The following is a 24837-nucleotide window of genomic DNA, read 5'->3' as shown; positions in this document are numbered from 1 at the left end:
AAAATTTTTAAATAGTTAGTTCTATGTAGAGTAACTAATCTAATAACAAAAGTTCCAATTTTGAAGAATTATTATAATAAGAGTATCTCGAATCTTTTTCAGATTAAAACTTAAAAAATTTAAATAATTTTACGTAGAGTAACTAATCCAATAACAAAAGTTTCTTAAGACAGCCATAGAAGGCTACCGCGAGACAATTTTTATTTTTATTTTCTGAAGAGGATTATATTCGGAACTATTGTATGTCGTCCAAGGTTTAGTATTGACAAGTTTCAGAAGTTTTTCTTGACTTTGCCTGCGTCAACAAAAAAAAGCTAAGGTAATCAAACATTGAGAATTTACTGCTAATCGGTCGGTAGTCCTCCTTGGTAATCCCATCGGCAATCAAATCATATGGTTTTATACTTTTTCCACTGACAATTATATTTTTCCAAAATCAGTTTAACATGAACAAACTCAAACATTTATAACTAAAAAAAAGAGGCTGCACTGCTGCATCCACCTCCGGCGCAACTGTGTAAATTTACACAAATTTATGTTAAAAAATAAATAATGCCCTACAGATTTTACAAGAGGATACGTACGGTGAACTAGAGATCGATCACTATGGAGCTTCTGTAGGCATGTAAATGTCTTCTTCGTCCAACAATGCTGCAATATCTATGAGGTCGTGATCCATATCGACTCTCCCTTCTGAACTAGTCGTACCACTATCATATACCTCCTGCATAACATCAGTTAAAAGTTCAACGAAAAACCAGTCAGGCTTATAAAGTGGATACAAAATTCAAACCAATCACCAACGCGGACACATGCTTTACCTTGGTTTCCTGTATCTCAGTAACAACATTCAGCAGCCGACAGTATTGATCTCTTGCTTCAGGATATTGAACCATGGACTTCACCCTCGCAAGCGCCTTTTGCAACCTTTGCTCTGTTTGCTTCCTTCCTTCTTTCAGTACATCATAATCATCATCCTTCGATGATGAAGCTTGCGTGCTGGGGGCTTCAGTAAGCGGTTCTGGCTTGAACCCACGCAAACCACTTCCTTTTCTTCTCCAACGCAAAATTATCTTTTCTACAATTCCTACAGTCCAGACTATCTTTCTGTAGTTTTTCCTCACCTGGTGGCCTCTTACATGAGCCTGTTATCAAGAAGGTAGAAGTTCAACTTCAAGAATGGGTCTGAGCACAGAACAATGTTTATGGGAGAAATACGGAGATAATTAAAGGCCTCAAAAATTGAATCAACCCACAAATCATATTAACAAAGAGAATCATGGTAACATACCTGAATTTTGACAATACGTTGTCGGATTATCAAATAATCTTTTCTACCCTTCCAACTACGGAACTTATTTTGTATTCGAATTGCAGCAGCATCCACATGCTCATCACGTTTCCCTGGCTTATGTGACTTGACTGCAATCATTGATAGAGCATCTTCATCTGAAATTCCAAAGTTATCACTACCATATTCTTTCAACTGCTTCAGCTGGAAAGATTTTACCCTGAACACTTGATGAATACGAGCAGCAGCTTGGGTAGCATTACAGACAGCAGTTAAAGAATCCCTCAAGGAAAGCCCATCCATTAAATCCCCATTCCCAATAGGAGTTGCAAATTGTTCTGAAACTGTTCGTACTGCATTGGCCCCTGAAATATCAGCATTATTGTCTTCCTTGATATCCAAATTAAGAAATGAAAGTTGGTCACTCAAAGCAGATTCTGCAAGATAACCAGCAATTCCCTTGTGGCCCCGTGCAGAAGCTAGGTCTGCAGGTGTTCTTCCATTAGGATATTTGGTTCTTGGATCTGTTAATAATCCGGGAGCTGCACCAAGAGAGATGAGGGAAGCAACTGTGCGCTCTCTGATATTAATTACATGAACAGAAGAAAATGAAAACAGAAAACAAGTTAAAATTAGATAAAACTAAATTAACAAGTCAAGAATGGAGATAATATCAAATGCAAGATTCTGAGAGCTGTCCTATTTAAGAAAATCCTGGCACAACGATCTGAACCAGATACATAGAAGTAAATGCATTCTCTTGATCTACGGTCTAGCTTTTCATACAAAAGGATAGTGTTTTTTCTCTTCTGATTTCTTCATATTTAGAGAATATCATTCTCCTTTTGTCTCTCTGGTGTATTAACTGCAAGTTTACGTAACTTTTAATATCCATCTCAGGCCTCTTCTTCCTACAATAGCTCTGCAAGTTCTCCTTTTTTTTTTTTTTTTTTTTTTTTTCTTTCTTTTATGCTTTCTTTTCATTCATCAGTTTGTTTTTAAGCAAGTAAATTGTTGATGGTTATGGTGAAATAGTAGATCGTAGCTGGTGGCTCACATGCTGAAAGAAGAATACTACAGAAGAATAGAAAGGAATGCAGAGCAGCACGGAAGTTCAAAAAAGGAAAGAAACTTTTCTATGGTGCTCACCTGCCACAAAAAGCTGCCCAGTGAAGAGCTGTCCATCCATTAATGTCACGAAAATTGACACTGACTCCGGCAGTTATTGTGGGCAGTAAGACCCAATCATAGCCAAGAGCAGCTCCAAAATGTAATACACCTTGGCCACCCTCGTCTAGTACACTAGGGCCTTTTCCACCAGCAGCCAGCTTTTGCAAGAGCCATGCATGCAACTTCTCTTTAAGTAGCTGTTGAAGCATCTGGTCCTCTACTCTCTCCAAGGAAAAGTCCTCATTTGACGTAAGTTGTAGCATCTTGTCCCACTCACCATTGTCATTTTTCAGCAACAAATCAATTTTACTGATTATCTCAGAATTCTCTGCTACGCTGGTGGGATCAAAAGTTGGAGAGCTAGAGCTTAAAGACAGTAATTTTCCAAAGCGCATATTTAATATTTCATTTGTGCAGCCACTGTAATCATCTTTAACATCATAATCTGGTATTTGCCCAACTCGGTATTCAAATTCCCTGATTTCACTACAAGCCAGCCTATTGGAACATGTAACGTAGAAAGGAATTCTCCCAGCCTTATGGATGGGAGTATAACAACGAAGAACACCATCTGCTATAACCTCAGCAGGAACTTCAACTTCCCCAAACATGCATGACCACTTACAACTTTCTGCTTGTTGACTCTTGAAAAATCTTCCTGTGATCAGAACCTGCATAAATCGAGTTCACAATGAGACAATTTTTGATACATGAGAAACTTGAAGATAACTCTTACACAAAAGTATAGTAAGGAATATGGAAGACTAAGTTACTCTTTACCTTGATTTCAGAGTTTTCATATGCCCAGTTTGGTGAGAAATCAATAATGCTAAAAAGCTGGTCCCGGGAAAGAGAAGGCCCCAGCATATAGCTATCCAAGCGTACTTGAAGAGGAATACTGGACTCATCGACCCCATTGTCACTTTCAACAGTATCCCAGTACGTCTCTGAATTAGATTGTGTGTGTGTCTCTTCCACGTCTCCAAGTTCTTTGCTCATCCATCGGTTGAAACTGTCAAGCTTCTTCAAGCCTTCATCTAACAAAGGCTTTGTAGCAAAAGTGTGATTGTATTTTCCCTCTATGGTTTCATTTCTCTTTGAAATAGACTTCAGATGATATTCTTTCTCAGTGTTTGAAGGCTGTATTTGAAGGTCATTTGGCATAGAATAATTATTTTTCTTCTCAGAATCCACACAGCACACCGGTGAATTGAGTAAATTAGAATCATCGACTCCTCCATGGAACCTTGTGGTGACATCATACGCTGTGTCTGAATGCAAGTTCCAATCCACAGGCCAGCTGGATGAACCAGAAGTGTTGGCTTCCAAAGTCTGTTGGAAAGTCAAACCGAAGGGTGAACAAACAGAAGAATTTGAAAAAGCAGAAAACAATCCATTAAGAAGAGCCGTACTCATGCTCCCCACTAAACCTGCAGCAGAGGTGCCAAAGTAATGGAAGGGGAACCCAAATAGTTCCCCTCCGTAAACTTGTATTCTGAGTATGCTTAAATAACCAATAATCGCATACATTTATTTTATTTATTTGATTTACCATTAACAAACTACAAATTTATAAATATTTAGGCAGGATTTTAGGACTTTGCAAGCATATGGCAACGATAACCATCACTAGAAAGTTTTCAAGTGCAGAAAACAGGATATTGAAAACTTCAAACACACTAGACCATCGCATTAGCCAACTACATGATTAAATGACTCACAATAAAGGATGATGACTGGAAAGCTCATATATACAGATAACTTATGCAGAAGTACCACATAACCTAATTACATTGATAATTTTCATTAAAAATTAAAATCCCATCATAATAAGTTCTAGAAACTTGGAAATATCAGAAATAATTTAAGAACCGACATCTCAAATATTTGTTTGAGTAGTTGGAAACAATTAGACTAATTTCTTGTCAAACTCCATGCTTAATTAGGTTTCACCATGTGTACAGTTTTCTCACACATAAACAGAATCAGTATATGCTTCCATGATCTTTGATATTGTCAGTGTAAATGAATTCTAAAAATCCAAACAAAAAACCTGATGGTAAAAAATATCTTCTATGGTGAATCCAAGTATATTAAACTGATGAAAAAGAATATCTTTTATGCATGCTTCACCAGTTTTCACTTGTGAATGTCCGTCGTCAGACTCCAAAACAGATATACCATCCTTAATGGTTATTATACAAGCTTGTAGCCATAGCCCTAGAATAAAAAATTTGTCATGAGCAGCATGAGCAGCATTAAATGTGCAAGTAAACTTCCCCTTACCTGCCAGCTTTGTTGGACCCTGGGTTTATCCTCGTAGTTCTGCTTTTTACCAAAGTTGTCTGTGAAAAGGTGCCCAAGCGTCTCATTCTCTTGCTGAGAGATAATTCCTATTGAATCAGAATGTGTTGCTGAAATTGATGGCTGAAAAGGCAAAGATTGAAAGCCAGTAGTAATATTCCCCAAGGCACCATCCCATACTGCGGAGTTAAGATTTTTCCTGGGATCATAGGTAACGCCAGCATCATTACCATCTTCCTTCCTATATGCTTCAGTACGTGAGCTAAAATTCACCCCAGGAACGGCCGACAATTTTTCTTGATATTCATCTGTTTTCAATGATTTTATCATGAACTTGGTCCATTTAATTCAACAGATAGTCTGGCTATTTAAAAGCACCAATGCATTTACAAAGACAATTTATAGAAAATACGAGTAAAAATCTTACTTGAAAATGACATCGGATAGCATGCATTAGAGAATCCAGCATTGATCTTCTCAGCCTTAGGCTGTAGTAACTCGAGAAAAGGTTGTAACTGGGAACTTGCTTGGTGTTTATATGCTGCATCATGTACCACGTTAAGTTAAATTAAAGATAACTGCATGAAAGATATATATATATGGGGAATAAGATCAAGGGACAAATATTTTTACAAATACTTTTACACTCTTTTTAAGCCTTTTGATTACATGACATCCAATGGTTCTTATTTATTCATTAAATGACATGGATGCTTATGTGGATTTTAAGTAATATTAAAGATAAAATAAAACTAGAGAAAAACATAAAATCTGGAAAATTAAAACTAAAATTAAAAAAGGAAGAAACCTTAGTCGTATGCAGTCCTTGTTACATAAAATAAGATACATTACGTACTAGCTTTAAAAGCTGGTACGAAGAATAATAAGATACACTGGAATGGAGTACTAGGGTTTATGCCGTTCACATCACTTCTGTGCAAATGGAGTATTCTCTCTGGACTCAGGAAATTGAAAATGTGATAATCCCATTTTGCAGGTTTATATTTTCACCTTTGAATTCTACATAGTCAAATTTGCAGAACTAGATTTTGGTTTCGCAAGTCCATAATTTGTAGAACTAGATTTATTTGCACCTAAATGATTTGATTTAATTATTATTTTTTTATATGATTAATATCAAGATTGGCTTGGGTGTATTGTTGTTGCTGCTCGACAGCATTGTTTAGGGTCTTGATTCAGAATTCCATTTAATTAATAATAATAAAGGGGGCTGTTTTGTTACACAAATATATATTAGTTAAAATCCACATAAGCATCCATGTCATTTAATGAATAAATACGAACCATTGGATGTCATGTAATCAAAAGGCTTAAAAAGAATGTGAAAGTATTTGTAAAAATATTTGTCCCTTGATCCTATCCCTATATGTGTGTGTGTGTGTGTGTGTCTATATATATATATATATATATAAAGGTAAAACTGGAAAATGAACAAACAAGTTTAGTTCTACCAAAATATTTATAAGAGAGAGGAAATTATTGACAAATGTGGTAACAGAAATGGACAACACACCTGATTCAGCATCTTCAAACTCTGATGCTTGAGCACTACTCAAGCTTGTTGTATCAGCAGCTTGGGAACACATTTGGAAATTATTTGGATTGAAACTAGAAGAAACAGAATTGTCCATCTCAGAATTGAGTGCAATTTCTTCAGTTTCATGGGAATAAGGAACAGCTTCTTCAGTGCCCTTAAAATGGTTATAGTTTGTCCTATTTCCCTGAACAAGCAATGAAAATAAATGAGGAAACCCAGAATATAAATAAATATCCATAAGATAAATAAAAAGTGGGAAGTGGACCAAAAGCCGAGCACGAACTTCTCTTCTTTCTCTGGTACTCCTTTTACACTAAGTGACTAATTTATTAACAAGTTTTCGACATTGATTCAAACATGAATCACAGGTTCAATTCAAGTATTCAAAAATGCACGAGTGAAAGTATATATAACATGAGCAGTTGCTTTTAAATGACACGCACTTTTACCTTGAAATGGAATAACAATAACTCTTATGATATTTCGGGTCCAAAAATATTTTAAAATGATGATAACGAAGGGCTGGAAGAATCACATAAACAAAGACGGCAAACAACAAGAATGAAATGAATAGAATAATGCACAACCTTAACTTCCCGGTAGTGGACAAGAACTATGTGTTGCAGATCCCTGCAGCAATGACCAAGTAAGTCAGACGTGGGTATTCAAATGAGCAGGCAGCCATGGGTGCCTGCTTGTACTTGCAAACACATCCACAAACACTGCTAAGGCTGAGAACCAAAATCTTTGATGGATTTGTTGCATATAAGCAATTATAAAATACAAACTCACTCCTCAAGCATCCAATAACTGCGTCTTTGGAAATTTTCATTTTCTTCTCCATGTGCATAATAGCAGTGCAATACATCAACACTTCCAGCCTGAAAGGATCAATTATTATTCAACCAATTTGATTAAAAAACCAAAGGATTTATTAACGAATTAACTCTTGACACAAGCCACAAAAACTTGAGAAATCTTTAGTATCTAATTGTTACCGCCTACTTAATGAAATCTTAAACCAATTTTCTTTCCCCCTCTGTTAAGCTGCAATTTTATTCAATGAACTTTTTTCCTTGACATGGGTACCTCCTAACATTTAATTTTGGGATAAAATAAGGGTGCAGACTTGCCGCAACAAGTTGAGCTTTGGACTACACAGACTTGGCTGGCAACTTTTTTGAGCTCAAGCGAAATACCAGCCTTGAAATTTCCACCAAGCTATATCACAGCCTGGATTCAGACCAAACTAAATTCGTGAGTGTGAGCTATAAAATAGATTGAATATAAATCTATAAAGGAGTGACCTAAATCGTAAGTTCACCAAAGACCTTCATGAATACTCACAAGTGGATCGTTCATTTGTATCCCTAACATGAAAGTTTTCAATTTAAAAAGAATTTGTAAAGAATGCAATTGCATAACCATTATATAATTTAAAGCCACAACTGTGATTTCCTAAGCCTTAGCTGCCCACAACACCAAATTAGAGCTATTGACATTCGACATCAGAATCTCCCACATCAATCTTATACCAGAGTTCCTCCCCTCTATTTAATTATGTTTGGTATTTAGGTTACTTACTTTTGTCAAAATCCTTGGGCCAAAAAATAATTTTCAGGATAAAGTTATAACATAACGTAGCTCCTAAAAATTATTCAATCAAATTTGATGTGAAAAATTGTCATAATATATTTATATGTGCTTTGTAAAATTTATTACAGCATTCTTTGATGATTACCTTAAGTCTCTCATGGGCTTCCCTCACTGTCTTTCCATCTTTTTTCTTCCTCCAGTTATGCCCATCTTTCCTGAAATATCTAAGCACCTTCCGATCAAATAGAAAAAGCGATCCACCTAATACAAATGATGTGTGTCAACCAATAGTAAGTATCCAAAGGTAAATGCAAAAACACAACAAAGCAAGCTGCAAATCAAATTTCCGCAAACATCTCAAAAAATTTTAAATTAGTGTAAATGCATTTACAACTTCATGTGATGCTATTATATACGACCTTAAAAAGGAAAATCGTGAGCCTTTACATGCAAAAGTGAATGCATTAGTGCCTACTAAAAACAAACCAAAGACAACACAAGACTCAACTATCATGTCAGACGGCAATGAAAAAACAAAGATGGTTAAAGATTTTACTGCTTTTTAACACAAGCACCAATTGACAGATAATCCCTAGTCACAACGTTATGAGAAGAAGTTTCAATACATGTCCCAAAAGGAAGATTTAGAGAATGATGCACAAAGAAAAACCAAACATAAAAAAGGTGTCCTGACGTGCCTTAAAATGTTTCAGAGTTAAGATTTTAAAAAAGAAAACTACCAGGCCTACCCTCCTATTAAATCATTGTGCAAGCAGAGGGAAGACCATGTTCTACAAAATAATCCGCAATGTTTGTTGACAACTGTACAGATTACTATCACACATGCCCATTGAAAGACAAGCTTCATTACAATTACGTTTGGGGGTGAGACCAAGAACACACCTTCCATGTAACTTTTGAGTAGATGGAAATAGTAAGAGAAATACTCAAAGCTGGGAAAGCGCTTTCTTAGGCTCCAAGAGAATTGAGAAATTTACTTAGAAAACCAAAGTTAAGAAATCTTACAAATTAATGATTTTTTATGTGATAGAAAGTAGAGACTTCAATAACAATATTTATCGCTAAATCCAATGCAGCTGAAAAATCATACCGGGTGGCATATTTGCAGGCTCTGAAGAAATGTCAAATTTTTGGAAATTTCGAAGAATTTCACATATTTCAGCCGGGCGTAGCCAGCGATGTTTAGCTTCTAGGAGTATCTGCGCAATATCTGCATTCAATTATTACATCACATTAGAAAATATCCATATTCCATATATAAAATAGATAATAGTGCACTATAATGCTTGACCCACTGTCATGATTATAGACAGATTTAAAGCTAAAAGAGAAAAGTAATTTACAGGATGGACTCCTCTTGACCTAGTGGTAGACTTGTTGACAACAACTTCAAAGATAATCATCTGATTCAGGAGTTCCTCCTAAATTTACTTCATGTATCAAGGAATAGAACTGAGTAATCCTAAGGCAAAAGGGTCGAGAAACTCAAGGCCACAATTCTTGAACAACTTGGAGTTGGGCCTTCTTTTCGCACTATCACGAAAACAAAAATAATGGGAAAAATAGGATTGACTATGGATTTGAACCATAGCACATGGTTTCAGAAAACAGTACATTTTCCCAATCTAAATAGATTCATATAACTTCGTATTTATAATCAAAACTGTTTATATTATAAATCACTTTGTAAAAATCATCTCTATAAAAAATGAATTAAAACTAAGGTCGTTTAGTCAATCAACGATAGCAAACAGATTGACAGTTCATAATGCTTTTACGGAATTTGTCCATCTGTTTTTTATAGTTTGATGACCAAATGATCTCATATTTTTTTGCAGAGTTGATCTTTATAAAGTGATTTATAATATCAAAGGTTCTAATAATAAGCTTGAAGTTCCATGAATCGGCCACAAAGTGAATTGAGGAGGAGTTCCTCCTCAACAATTGAGGAGCCAAGTTAATCCCTTATTTAATTTTTAGCTTCCTTGGAGACCTTAAGACAGAAATAAGGAACATGGATGAGACGATTTACCATGTCATACTCTCTCAAGCAATCAAATTGGCTAAAATGAAAAAAACCACATCAAGCCACAATCTTAATAACGGAGCACATTTATCATAACTAGATATCCCAGCCTCATCTTGCCAGCTAATTTGAGGTCTAAGAATTCAAGGAACCAAAAGAAAACCCACTAAGAAGGCCTTCAACCAGTTTAAAGAAAGTCTTAAGCAAGAATCAACATCTACATCTTTTTGTAACAGACCGTGAGGAAGATGAACCGCCTGCATACTAGAGGAATTAGACAACTTCTTGCAAACATAGAGAGTGGCCTTAGAGATTTTTGTCCATCCCTTATAAGGACATGTAGCCCACAAAAGATAACCAGGATCGTCAAGAAATGTCATTGATCATCATGGTGAACAGTGGGAGCACCCACAGATTCCTGGATCTTTAAGGCACAGAACAAGGAGGCTGAACCTAAGAGCCCACAGCAAGTGTGGCAGATTGAAGTTTAGTAATTAACACTAAAGATCCAGATTTCTAACAGGCAGTGCGGATCAAAACAATATGAGGCAGAAATGAGAATTCTGCCATTGGTAGCTTGTAACAAGGTACTAAGGATGGATAGACAATAAGGGATCCATCTAGGCTTTCATGTCACCAGCTTAAGAAGAAAACTGGGAAACCTATCCCTCCAGGAACTCAACTACCATTAGCGGGAAAGGAAGGTCGGCTATTAGCAGATTCTATAACCATTAGAGGGAGAAACTGCCAGGTACTTAAGTGCTATTCCAAGGGTCAGAATTAATACTAGAAAATGCTACTTGAGAATATAGATCATGCATTGCAACCTAATTTCCTCGTTTTTGTTCTCAAGGACACAGTATGGAGGGATGAGGTCCATTGTCATTTTCTAAAGAAGTAAAGAGGAGTTAACAATGGTTGGCTGCTATTGTTGATGCTGATGTCATGCTAAAGCTAGCTGCACAACTAAGCCTACGCTTTGACTATTAAGTGCCAAAGTGGTGAGTGGCTACTTCTGCTGCTTCACAAGAAAAACGTTGAAAAAGGATCTACGGACCTACGCTTTGACTAGGAAGCTCGTCTTAATTCTTTAGTTGATGCTATTCTGCGTTCATGGACATAAATTTGAATGTTTGATTCGAAGTTGTATTATTCCAACGCAACACCATATAATCAGAGTAGGCTAGAGTTTTTGATATGGTCAGTTGGGAGAAGTTAGTTTAGTACTTGATTGATTACTTTGCTGGTGGCCTATGATTTTCAATGAAGATTGAGAAGTTCTTCTCCTTCCATAAGAAAATAATACGCAGCCAGTAGCTCCAGACCGGACTAGACTAAGTGTGACGCTGATTGGATAATCAAAAAGGGTAGGCTGGCTGGAATTGAAGACTGTTTCAGTTCTCAATAGCATTTCCATCGTTTGGCAAAAGATATAATTTTTTTCAAAAAATAAATCACAAGATTACCAATAAATCTCAAATTTTCTCAGCAACAGCAGAGAAAACAACAGAAAACCCAAAATTCAACTTGGATAAACAAGTAGCACAAGAAAATAATAAATGAATTACACAAAGTTATATATAAAAGCAAAGAAAAACATTAAACAAACTTACCCAATTGATTACCAAGACCGTAGCGCTTGATCTCCGCCATGAACTCAATATGGGTTGCAATCACTGTAACCAGAAGCAGCAGAACTAAGTTGAACTTGTATAAAATTCACTCAAACACAGACACCAAAAAGTTGAGCCTCCATTGAAATGTAAAAGCGTGTGATGAAGACTGCAAATAAAGGGAGAAACTTCCAGGGTGAGAAGGGAAATAAAGGAAGGTTCTGAGGAAGGTGAGAAAAATGCAGCAGAAATTTTATGGAAATAAGGAAAGTAATGAAAAAATAAAATAAAGAATAAAGTAAATAAAGGTTAAAATAAATAATATTAAGGTTGATTTTTTAATGTAAAAATATAATTTTGCATTAAATTAAATAGTACCGAAAAATTTTCGTTAAAATTTTCATAAAAATTTCATAAGAAGGATAGTAACTAATTTTTTGACTCGTCCTCACTCGTTTCATAAGAGAACAGTAACTATTGTTTTTACTCGTCCTCACTCGTGTGTTTGTGTGTGGTGCATGAATGAGAAGACTGTTCATACTTTTCGTATATAAAACTTGGGCCACTTTTTTTGACGTAAAAATTTGGGATCGTTTTCGTCTATCGGGGATTTTACTTCCTTTCTTCCTATGTCTGGTCCCTTTTAGTATTTTCAAAATTGGTTTCAAATTTAGGGAGTTTTGCTTTTAAACTAGCTTAAGCCTACCACACACTTTGTGTGTGAAGCAGTTTTTATTTGTTTTTTAATTTGTATTTTATTAAGAAAGTATATAAGAGAGAAGTTTGAGAGAAATTTGAAAAAGAGAGAGTGATAGAGAGAGAAAACGTGGAGTGAAGAGATGTGTCATACTAAATCTTATTTGGATTCTACAATATCTTTTAAACAGTTTGTAAGTTGTAATGTATAACTTGAAAGTCAAGTAGTCTTCATTCCTTACTACAATAAGTAAAAAGCATAATGAGGTGAGATAATACACATCACATAATTCACTAAATTCTCTCATTTTTCTCTGCTTGCTGAACTCTTCCTCTCTATTATAATTCTTCAATTAACTATACCAATAACACATTATCAACACATTTTTGACGTTGCGTTAAAGAGAGTATGTCCATCTTTAATGAGGGAAGTGTTATGTTTCAACCATTCTTATTATGATTCACTTATTATAACAGAGGTTTTGGATTTTTTCATAGACTCACCTTCACAAGTTGGGGTTTCTTTAGAGGTTCTAAATGAACCAGCCTTATCAACTCCAATCCAAGCACATCTTTAATCCACATGAAATCGAGCGCTCACACCCTTCACCACCTCCCTCTCTCTGCCTCTCTTTCCCTGCCCATTCAACCCTCAATCTTCGACAAAAACACACCCATTAAATTGAAAAAATTAAAGGTATGTGATTTACCAACTCCCAATTAATCCACACTGAAATCAACCCTCCCGCCTTTTACCAGCTCTCTCTGCCTTTCTTTCCAGGCGAAGGCAACCCTCTGGATGCAAATTTCCATCTTCTTCTTCTTGGACAAAATTGCACCTACAAAACAAATAACACCTTAGGCCAAGGCCTAGAGCCTCACGCGCCCACAATGAATTTGGGGGGGGGGGCGCTTTGGCTGAAGAACCTCCGATGCCAAAATTAGAATTTTGAGGGAAAAATATTTGGAGAATTTAGATAATTTTGCAAGAGAGTTGGAATTGAGTTTGGGAGAAAATGAGAAATAGGTTTTGAATAATTATCTATTTTGAGCACTTTTGACCTTTATTGAGTCATGATTGTCCACTGCTCGAGTATAAGAGTTCTGATATTCCTCGAGAGTAATTTTGTCCTTTTTACCCTAGAATCCACGTGTTGCCTCCATATTTTTCTCGATTATTTTTGGCTCCACAAATGCCCTCACACTTGTTGGGCTGCTCGCATGAAAGGGCAGTAGGTGTAGAGATCTTCTTGCTTTAGGAAATGTAGGATTGTTTCCTATTTTGATGTAGATTCTCTCTTTAATTGGAAATTAGATCCTTCTAGGAAAGGGAAATAAATCACTTTTAAAGTCTATTTAAGTCTACCTTAAGTAGATGATTAAATCAACTTTAGAGAGCAATTTATTCTACCCTACAAGAGAGAGAAAGCTAGAGGATATTTGTTCCCCTTCCCCTAGCAATCTTCTACACTTGCCTATGCAAAGGACCATCTTTCGTTGCTTTCTTCGTTTTCTTCGTGCCGTACTGAGGTAAGAAAAAATTAATTTTCCTTGTCTTCTTGGATAGTGCTGTTATGGGGCAACCGTCAGTGTGGTGTGGCACGTCAGCTGGCAGGGGCCAGAAATCGGCTCAGTATGGGTCAATGAGGTGTTGTGGCAAAGGCCATTGCTTGGGTTGCTCGACTTGGCTAGAGCCAAGGGTAACTTGTGCAGCTGGCACTGCGGATTAAAGCGTTGAGGCGCAATGCTAGGCGAGCCGCATGGCTCATGTCTTTTGGGCTCTTAGACCTGACGCAGGTCGGGCCAGCAATTGAGAGAAATGAAGAAGTCGTGGGCCTCATAGGCTGCTAGAATGCTGGGCATGCAGGTCTCCTGCATGCTAGTCCGAGAGAAAAAAATGAGGGAAAAGCCAGTATGGGTTGAGCTCCCCTACTGAGTACCGTGAATGGCTTTGGCTGCTTAGTCTTCTTCACCGGAAGAAAGGTAGGATGTTCCCGAGATAAGAGGTAAAGAGCATCAAGGTGAATGCATTAGGTCATCTGATCGTTGTTGTGGAGCCTACTATGAATGAATGTGGAAAGAAGAGATCTTCCTCGCCTGCTCAAGAGATTCCGATTGAGAAAAAACTGAAAACTTTCTCCGCTGCTCGTAAGGGTCCGCCTGCTACCAAGAGGCTTGTGATTGACATGACTTCTTCTAATACGAAGAAAAATAAGGTTGTTAGATCTGAGCCTGTGGCGCCTGCCATGTCGAGAATGGCTAGTATGATTGCTGATAGGATTGCTCAGCGTAAAGGTCCTGTCATGCCCTCAGTGCCAAAGTCTGTACCAAAATGTTTGTTGGGAGCTAAGTTTGGTTCACCTTTGGAGAAGCTTGCTATTATAAAGAGCGATAAGGTGGACTCTACTGCTAAAGTGGCGCCAAGGCCCACTCCTTTTGCTGCTGAAACTAATTCGCCTGTTGATCTGCTCGCGTGGGCAGTTGTGAGAAATCCACTAAGCCTACTTCTGGGAAGGCTGATGAGATCTGCATGCTTTTGAAACCAAATCTACTCGAGGACATGGATGTGTGTGCCAAATTTGTTAATGGGGTCAATTGGGTTGTTGGCCGAAGTTCCTTTGCGATGCATACAGCTGAGTATATGAAGACTGCTCTGCTAGCTATGATGCAGAAAAAAGGTGATTTTGGCAGCCGAGTCTATGTCCCTTGATCAAGAGGATACCAAAGTTGCCAAGAAGGTGGCAAGAACTGTGGCAGTCAAAGCTTAGTCCTCGGCTGAGAAAGTCAAGAAGTTGGAATCTGAGCTTGCTGCTTTGAAAGGGTCTAATATCTCTACCTCTACTTCTCTGCAGCTTAAGATCACTTGCCAAGAGATCGTGGATTTGAAGACTAGGCTTGACGTAATCCAAGTAAAGTATGAAAGTGTAGAGAATGAGATTAAATGTTACATACCTTAGATTCAAGATTTGCGCGTTCCGTTTCTGAGCTACATTCCGTTGCTTGTGCAAAGGATGAAGAGTTAATTGCTGCTTATAACCAAGTGAACCACTTCAACAAGGTCGTTGATAGGCTCGAGCCCCAAATGTTGGAACTCCAAGGTACGCTGAAGATCAATGAAAGTCTGAATAAGGAAGTGGATGAATTGCAGTGCGTCCGTGTTGGTTTGCTCAAGGAGAATGAGTAGCTGAAAGGTGAAAAGGCTGGGCTCGAGGCTTCGCATGTGCAAAGTCAGGCCGATTTCTATAAGTTGGGTTATGTAAATCATCTCATTGGTAGGCTGTTTGATTTTGAGTTTGTTAGGAAAGACTTCGAGACCTTATCTATTTCTTTAGAAAACTTGCTTGCCTTTACCTTTGAGGTTTCTATTGGTGAAGTAGTTAGAGAGATTGGTGCCCAGGCTGAAACAATCGGGGGTAAAGCGCCGGATGGTACAGCTGTTGAGAATGTCGCGACTACTGAAGGTGTGGCGACTAAGTAGTCATGGAGTGTCCAAGCTGCTGAAAAGTAGTCTTCTAAGTAGTCTTTAGGATTTTCTTTGTTTCCCTTGTTGCTTTTCTCCATCTTCACTTCTTTTGTTCATGCCTTAACCTTTAGACTTTATAGACCAGTGACAGGCATGCTACTTTTCTACAAACAAACAGGCCCGCGTAGCTTATGCAGCCATAGGTGTTGGTGTAGAACTTTGCAAAGTTGTTAGCCATAGGGCCGGCAACCGGACGCCTTACTTACAGAAGCAAACAAGTCTTTGTAACCATTAGGATGTTAACCTTGGCTTTCTTTAATTCCGTAGGTTGCGTAGCAAGTATCACAACACTTTATGACTTGGTGTAGGTTGTTCCATGCTTGGCAGAGGGGAAGCTTATCGACTATATAGCATGTTGTTAGTGGATAAAGCTTCATATATACACGCTAGCTTGTTTAACCTTTCACAAGAATGTGTAGTTGTATAAGTCTAACGTGATTTAACTGCTCGACAGGCAAGCCGTAGGTAATTTTCCAGAAATCGTAGGCTACCTTAGTGCACTCAGTAAGTTTACCTTCTCGTACTGGAGAGCAATTAGTTTATCTTCTCACACTGGAGAGCAGACCCAGATGGGTGTTGGGGAATTGGTTTACCCTCTCATACTGGAGAGCATGGTTGGTCCATCGAGGGTGCAATTCCTGCAATGAGTCCTTGAGAAGGGCGTCGTCTTCTTTTAAAATGCATGAGTGATTAGTTGTTGTAAGCATGCAGCCACGCCAAGTTATAGATTACTTCTGAATTCCTCATTGAAATACGAATGAGAACTTAGCTGTAAGATAGGAACTACATAACAATTGGATAGTCGTTGGCTCGCATGGTGATGCACGTCAAGCTGCTTGAGTCTTCGGGCTTTGATGTGGTGAAAGGTCAGACATGGTACTTCCCTCGAATTGTAGGTGTTTCATTGTTTTTCGATCTCTTTGTTGTTCATGGTGGCAAGGGTGTAACTATCATTGCCACATACTTTGTTAATCTTGTACGGACCTTCCCATATGGGATTCATCTTTTTGGAGCCTTCTCTGTGGGTAGTGATGAAGGGTTTTTTTAGGACTAGATCTCCAAGTTGGAACTGCCGAATCTTGGCCCTTTTATTGTAGCTGGAGAGGAGCTGCTACTAGTAGGCTGCGATGCGAGTGATGGTCTGCTCGTGTTTCTCCTTTGCCGAATCTAAGCTTGTGGCCATCTCCTTACTATTCTGCTCAATGATTAGCAGTAGAGTGCTGATACTTGGCCTGATGACATTTGGGAGGAATATTGTTTTTGAACCAAATGCCAAAGAGAGAGGAGTCTTACCGGTGGCTTGTCATTTGGTAGTGCGATATACTCATTGACATCTGGGGAGTTCGTCTGGCTACTTTCCCTTCTTGTCAGAGAAGAATTTCTTGAGGCAGTCGAGAATCATCTTGTTAGATGCTTTGGCCTGCCCATTGCCTTAAATGATATCTCGGTGTGGACATATGTTGCTTGATGCCATACTTTTGGAAAAACTTCGTCAAATCTTTGCCTATGTATTAAAGGTCGTTATCGGTGACGATGGATTGGCAATGCCAAATTGGCAAATAATGATCCTCTATATGAAGTGCTCTATATTCACCTAAGTTGTGGTTGTCATGGGCTCTACTTCTACCCATTTAGTGAAGTCATCAGTTACCACAATCATCATGCCTTAGCGCCAAGTGGCAGGCGGCATTGGCTCTACCAAGTCAATTGCCTACTGCATGAACGGCCAATGACTCGTTTGTAGGTGTAGCTCGTTGGTATCGGCTTGTAGCGTTGGCAACAGTCGCACTTTTGCACTAACTCCTTAGCATCTTGATGCATGGTAGACCAGTAATAGCCTGCGTTAAGAGCCCTATGTGCTAAGGATTAGCCTCTGAAGTGATTTCCATAAATGTCTTCGTCGATTAAACTTAGAACCTTTAGGTTATCGGGAGGCGCTAGGCAGCGAAAATGTGGTCGAGTGTAGGATCTTCAAGCGAGAATGTCGTTCCACATGTAGTAGCGTACTGCCTTTATTCGAAGCTTTCTAGACTCTAACATTTCCTTGAGGAGTGTGTCATTGACCAGATAGTCTATAATAGAACTTTGTTAGTTTGGAGTTGTACTAACCTGTGACACTTTGGTTGCCGGCTCCGCCTTTATGATTGGCTTGTCTAGATATTCCACCGGGATAGAGCGTTTAAGTTGGTGGTCGATGGTGGAGCCTAGGCCGACTAGTGCGTCCGCGTGGGAGTTGTCTGCCCGTAGAACTTAAGTGAGGGTGTAAGTCTGAAATGCCTCAAGTTGTTTGCATACTTTCTCTAAGCATTGCGTCATCCTTGGATGTTTTGTCGTGTACTCCCTAGTAGTCTAGCTGATGATCAGTCGAGAATTAGAATGAATTGCAAGCTTTTTCATCGCTAAGTTTTTTGCCATTCGAATGCCTGCTAGTAGGGTTTCGTACTCTCCTGTGTTGTTGAATGCCTTGAAGCCTAAAGTAATTGCATGCTTAAGCATCGAACTGTATGGGGTGACAAAGACCATGCTTGCTTCCAAGCTTTTGTAGTTAGATGCGCTATCGACGTGCAAACGCCAGAAGTCTTCATCAAGCGAAGTAGGCTTGGCTAGGGCATGCTCGGCTACCTCCGGAGCATTGTTAGGTCACTTTGTTGCGTCACCTAGGCTAGGCGTGAAGGTGTGGTAGGGAGTCGTGGAGCTAGGGCCATGTGACACGTAGCAGGAGATGCTCAACTGCCGATATCAGGCCGCTCTAGAGTTGAATTATAGAGCAAGAGCCGGCTGGGGCCGTGTGACACATAACAGGAAGTGGTGTTCAACTTGCCGATACAAGTTACTCCTATGTAGAATCTTCTAAGGTGACGAGGACAAAACTTGCTTCCGAGTATCCTTCTAGTGTTTGTCTGCCCTTGGCGTGCCTTTTGAGCTATGTTGTTGCGTTCGTAAAAAAAACTTTGCACCGCCAGTGTCTGCGCCTTTATTGTTACACGTCTGGATTAGGCGGAATAGTGCGTCATGAGGATGATTGCGTGTGTCTGAAGGTATAACTTGAGTTTCTGGATTGCAACAACTATCGCCAAAGTTAGCTTTTGAATTTCTGGTTGCTGGTTTCCGTATCAAGGAGAGCTTTTGAACTGTGGAATACAGGTAGTTGGGCCTCCAATTCTTCTTGTATGAGGGTACAGCTTATTGCTGCTTCAGATGTGGCTGCTCGCCCAGTAAGAACTTGAATCTCTTTCAGAGTAATAGGGGACTTCATATTCAAGATTGCTCGAATTTGCCTTGAATGTGCATCGGCGAACCTCATCCCAAAGTGTATGCTTATCTGCTAGAGCGAAAAAGTCTGCCAGAGTTAGATCTTCTTTCGTGATTAATTTTTCGAACAGCGGGTGGTCTGCTAGGAGTCCTTTTTGGAAGATTGCTCTAGCTATCGAGTCGTTGCATCTGCCTATCTTTGCCTTCTTTGCTTTGAACCTCTTCACATAGTCGCAAAATAACTTATTTGGGTTCTTCTTGACGTTGAACAAGTGGTAGGACTTTTTCTTGATTAAGCAATATGATGAATATTCTTTGGTGAAAACCAAAGAAAATTCGTCGAAACTCTAGATGGATTGTGGCAGCAAGGTTTAGAACCAATCTTGCGCCTCGCCTTGTAAAGTGATGGTGAATATCTTGCACATGAGTTCGTCACTGTTTCAATAGAGGATCATTGCGCTTCAATAATGCTTTAGGTGTCTCCAGGTCTCCATCCCTTTTAAAGGATGTGAAATGTGCCATGCTAAACTTGCATGGAGGCTCTGCTTGCTTAATCTTATTCGTGAAGGGTAACCAGCTTATGCTGGTCATGTCTCATCGTAGCGCCTCGTTAGTGACCTTGTTGCGTTGGAAATCGTACAATCGCTAGGTTAGAAGCCTTTTTACTTCTTCCTGAATTTGCCTTTATTGGGGGTAACGGAGTTTTCGGTTGCCCCCGGTCGTGACCTATTGGTATCAGCTCGTCTATGCCGCAGTTGCGGTACATATGGTTTGTTCCTAGCAGGCGAGGGAATTCTTCGCAGGCTGTTGATTGAGCTTGAGCTAGACTGAGTGATTGCTTCTTTCCGTCCTTCGTGCTGCTTGCTCCGATGTGAGGTAAAGGGTGCTTCTTGTAGGCCTAGCTGTAAATGAACACTTTGCCTAGAAAGTTACTCATGTTGACTATCGAAGTGTGGCCCCAACTGTGAATGTATGCTCGTCTGTGGGCCTAGTAGAGAGTGCATGCTTCTCAACGCACTAAGACGGAAGTATATGCTATCTCGGGGGCTCAATCGGGAGTGTAAACTGCCCAAACGCTCGTTTCGTGGCTGCTTGCCGAGAAGCTGTTGGAGAGGTTCTTCGTCTGCCCTTGTCCTACTACGTTGCATCTCGGTGCGCTGCAAGAGTGATAGGAGCATATTTAGGCGACTTACTTAGCTTGTTTTCGTGCATCTATGTTTTTAATTCATAGTTATTTTAGTCCTTTATGCTTCTTTTGTGTGTTTTCAGGTTCTAAGGGCAAAGTATGCAAAATGATGCCTTTTGGAGCCTTTTGGAGCAAATTAGAGATTAGAATGGATTGCATATGCTTAAAGCCAAGTAGATGGACGAAATTGAAGATCAAACCATTCACTTATCACTTCCATTCACTTATCACTTATCAAACCATTCACTTATCACTTCCATTCACTTATCACTTATCATAACCACAACCATACCTTCCCCCTTTAATCCACATGCACTCCCATCCATTTCATCATTGCAACCATTGCACATTTACACCAACAAACATCTCATTGCCGTGCCTTTCCCTTAGCCTAGTTGTTTTATGCCATTTTCAGATTTCCACCATTCACACACACATGCACTCACATGTATTCACATGCATTTCAACCAACAAACATCTCTTTGCCGTGCCTTTCCCTTAGATTTTCAGCACACACATGCAATTACACACACCATTCACCCCTTTTCCAACATTGTGCCGTGCATCCTCTCACCAAGAAATCAAACAAGCCACATGCATTACAACCTACATGCACTTTAATCATTCAATTCAGCCACCATTCATTCTTTATTCCACATACACTCATCATCACACACCCTAGCTATCATTCACATGCATTCACATGCATCACAACCCCAAAACCATCAAGAAAACACCCTTGCCGTGGCCTTCACTCACACTTCCAGCTTTCCACCTTGCATTTCCAGATTATTCCTTCATCATTGCACCACAAATCAGCCACACATTCACCCACATGCATTCACCCTTTAATCATTTAACCATGCAGCCACACATTCATTTTCCACCCTTGTGCCGTCCAAAACACACTCATTTCCAGCCATTGCACATGCTTTCCAACCTAGCATTCCTTTCATAAAACAGCCACATGCACACTCAATCAATCAACCCATCTTTGCTGTGCATAACCCACCTTAATTCCAGCATTCCACATGCATTTCCAACCTAACATTCACCCACATGCACCCTTTAAACAAACCCAAACATGCAGCCACATAAATTCCTCCTTTTTGCCGTGGCTTTCCCATCACAATTCCAGCTTTCCAACCTAGCCACATCCACATGCATTCACTCATAATCATTCACTAACATTGCAGCCACATTTCCACCCACTTCCTAGCTGTCATGTTCCCTCTTATTTACCTATAAATAAGCATCTATGCAGCCACAATCCAGAGGCATTCCACATCTCATTTCATACACAACACCACAACACAACACAAAAACAACATGCTTCTAAGCTTGCCGTGGGTTCCCTTCCACTTCTCCTCCATTGCTTCCATTTCCACCACTCCCCAAACCATCCACACCATCAAACTATCCTTAGACCTTATGCTACAACGAAGAGGAAGAGAAGAGGGCCTAAACGTTCATACAATTCAAGTTTGAGTTGTTGGAATGTTTAGGCGTTTCTTTGATTTCAATGTTTAATTTCAATTCTCTTTGTTTTGTACGTATGAGGAACTAAACCCCCCTTGGCTAGGGGGGATTCGAAATATATGTTTATGCTTGCAATATGATTTGATTACTTCTAATTACGTTTCATAAGTTGTGAATTCAATTTGTTTAACTGTTTGATTGATAACCTATTTATGTATGTTTATTGAGAGTTGACGCTTAATTTTCATGCATGAATTTGACGCTAGAATATAAGTAAGTTTCACGTAATAGTTATGAACTTATATTCACAAGTAGTGGAGGTTGCTTATAAACAATCGCGTTAAACAAATTCTTGGCATGAGTTTCATGCAATCATAGTAACGAATGCCTCGTCAACACTTATAGTTTTCAAAGAACTTAATGATTCTTACTTGTATCTCTATTATGCAATTCATGTAGGGAACTTATGGGGAATGCTTTGGGTTGTCGTATGCAATCATCCAATTCATTAACTTAAGGAAAACTTGACGGTTAATTTAAACGGACCTAATTAACCCGGGGTGTTGAGAATTCATGGTTTATTGAAAAGCAATTAAGAAATCATTTTGTATGCAAGTATAACATGGGTGGAGATGAACCCCTTAGCTAGCTTCCCATCCATCCATTTCCGTCAAATTCGTATTTACAATTTGTTTTCTTTACATTCTATCCATTTTAGTTTAAATTCGTCCAAACCTAAATCCCCCCCCCCCATATTTGTTTAGTCTTAGTCTTAATCTTTCTTACTTTTAGTTTTGCATTCTTCGAGTTTAGTATAGTGTTTTAAACTTGTGTTTACGTTTTTGAAGTCAAATCCAAGTGATTAACAATCCCTCCTAATCCCCGGTCCAGAACGATCCCTACTTATACTTATACTACAATTGACAAAAAGAGGGTTTAATTTGTGTGCGTATAATATTCGCATCAAAGAGCTGATTCACAAGTCATCTAATGTGCGAGGGCGCTCGTCAATTCTATGACTTGTCGAGACAAGTGTTGTTCTTCATTTGGGTTGGAAGAGCTTGGAAGAAATGCTTCTCCTTAAGCAGCGGAAGTGTGGTAGACTCCGGGGTTGAGATTTGAGTTGGAAAATGTCAAATTCGTGGAGAAATATGATGAAAATGCCCATAGTTCAATCGTAAGCTTGGAAATTTGAAGCGGGGACGGTTGAACTAATCTTGGACCCATTTAGGCTGCTTAGAAGGCCGAACCACAGGAGTAGGCTAGGCCACGAGAGTGGGCTGCTCTGCATGTGGCGCACGTGGGTACAAGGCTAAGGCTTAGCTTGGCAACACATTGGGTTCGCGTCGGGCTTGAGTGGCTCAGGTCGTCTCGCTTTAAGCTTGGGCCCATATGGGCTTAAATGGCACAGCTTGGGTCGTGGTTGTGGTGTCGTGGGCCTTGCCGAGGGTGGCTGCCGTAATGGTTGCCACAGTGGTGCCCCGTAGGGGTGGTGCCGCTCCACTTATCGTTGTGTTAAGCCTTATAGATCGCCACGGTCCTAATCCTTGAACGTTGGAATTTCCGTTTGTCGAGGTTTCCGAATCTCTTGCCATTGTACTTTTCTTTTATGTTTTATCGAAGAATTTTTAAAAATAAAAATTCCAAGAATAAGAACGTAAGAAAAATCTACAAGTGAACAAGAAAATGAAAAACCTTGAATACGAGAGTCTTCTACGAGTGTTTGATCAAGACTTTCAATGAAAGCACCAATTTGTGGATGCAAATTTCTGTCTTCTTCTTCTTTGACAAAATTGCACCTATAAAACAAATAACACCTTAGGTCAAGGCCAAGAGCCTCATGCGCCTACGATGATTTTTTTTTTTAGGGGAGGGAGCTTTGGCCGAAGAACCTCTGATGCCAAAGTTAGAATTTTGAGGAAAAAGTGTTTGGAGAATTTAGAGAATTTTGCAAGAGAGTTGGAATTGAGTTTTGAAGAAAATGAGATGGTATTTATAGTGTGACATCCCACATCACCTAGGGGAGTGATCCTTATATGTATATTCCTATCTCTACCTAGCACGAGGCCTTTTGGGAGCTCACTGGCTTCGGGTTCTGTAGGAACTCCGAAGTTAACCGAAAAGGGGGCTAGAGCAATCCCATGATGGGTGACCCACTGGGAAGTTGCTCGTGAGTTCCCAAAAACAAAACCGTGAGGGAATGGTAAGCCCAAAGCGGACAATATCGTGCTACGGTGGTGGAGCGGGCCCGGGAAGTGATCTGCCCCGGGTCGGGATATGATAAATTTGGTATAAGAGTCTAACCCTGGTCGCTGGTGTGCCGACGAGGACGTCGGGCCTCTAAGGGGGGTGGATTGTGACATCCCACATCACCCAGAGGAGTGATCCTTATATGTATATTCCTATCTCTACTTAGCACGAGGCCTTTTGGGAGCTCACTGGCTTCGGGTTCTGTAGGAACTCCAAAGTTAAGCGAGAAGGGGGCTAGAGCAATCCCATGATGGGTGACCCACTGGGAAGTTGCTCGTGAGTTCCCAAAAACAAAACTGTGAGGGAATGGTAAGCCCAAAGCGGACAATATCGTGCTACGGTGGTGGAGCGGGCCCCGGAAGTGATCCGCCCAGGGCCGGGATGTGACAATTTGGTATCAGAGCCTAACCCTGGTCATGAGTGTGCCGACGAGGATGTCGGGCCCTTGAGGGGGGTGGATTGTGACATCCCACATCGCCCAGGGGAGTGATCCTTATATGTATATCCCATCCCTACTTAGCACGAGGCCTTTTGGGAGCTCACTGGCTTTGGGTTCCGTAGGAACTCCAAAGTTAAGCGAGAATGAGGCTAAAGTAATCCCACGATGGGTGACCCACTGGAAAGTTGCTCGTGAGTTCCCAAAAACAAAACCGTGAGGGAATGGTAAGCCCAAAGCGGACAATATTGTGCTACGGTGGTGGAGCGGGCCCGGGAAGTGATCTGCCCCGGGCCGAGATGTGACAATTTGGTATTAGAGCCTAACCCTGGTCGCTAGTGTGCCAACGAGGACGTCGGGCCCCTAAGGGGGGTGGATTGTGACATCCCACATCACCCAGGGGAGTGATCCTTATATGTATATTCCTATCTCTACC

At 39.8% G+C, this 24837-nt stretch overlaps 1 protein-coding gene across 1 annotated transcript; it reads right to left on the bottom strand.

The window, feature by feature from the left end:
* Window positions 1-379: 379 nt before the first annotated feature.
* Window positions 380-11816, bottom strand: LOC103934501 (calmodulin-binding transcription activator 3). Its single transcript, XM_018644317.2, has 13 exons — window positions 11580-11816; window positions 9031-9150; window positions 8065-8180; window positions 7116-7204; window positions 6911-6953; window positions 6300-6507; window positions 5193-5306; window positions 4748-5073; window positions 3242-3793; window positions 2441-3132; window positions 1292-1871; window positions 822-1145; window positions 380-724 (listed from the first exon to the last, which is right to left on the bottom strand). Exons 1-13 carry the CDS (start codon window positions 11617-11619, stop codon window positions 605-607), a joined length of 3324 nt encoding a protein of 1107 aa, XP_018499833.2. The 5' UTR covers window positions 11620-11816; the 3' UTR covers window positions 380-604.
* Between the last annotated feature and the right edge of the window lie 13021 nt (window positions 11817-24837).

Source organism: the organism of the source record quoted next, unplaced genomic scaffold (assembly GCF_019419815.1).
Source record: "Pyrus x bretschneideri cultivar Hongxiangsu unplaced genomic scaffold, Pyrus_bretschneideri_v1 Contig104, whole genome shotgun sequence".
Lineage (NCBI taxonomy): Eukaryota > Viridiplantae > Streptophyta > Magnoliopsida > Rosales > Rosaceae > Pyrus > Pyrus x bretschneideri.
Note: the sequence above shows the minus strand (reverse complement) of the source record. Positions and strands in the feature narration are given on the sequence as shown.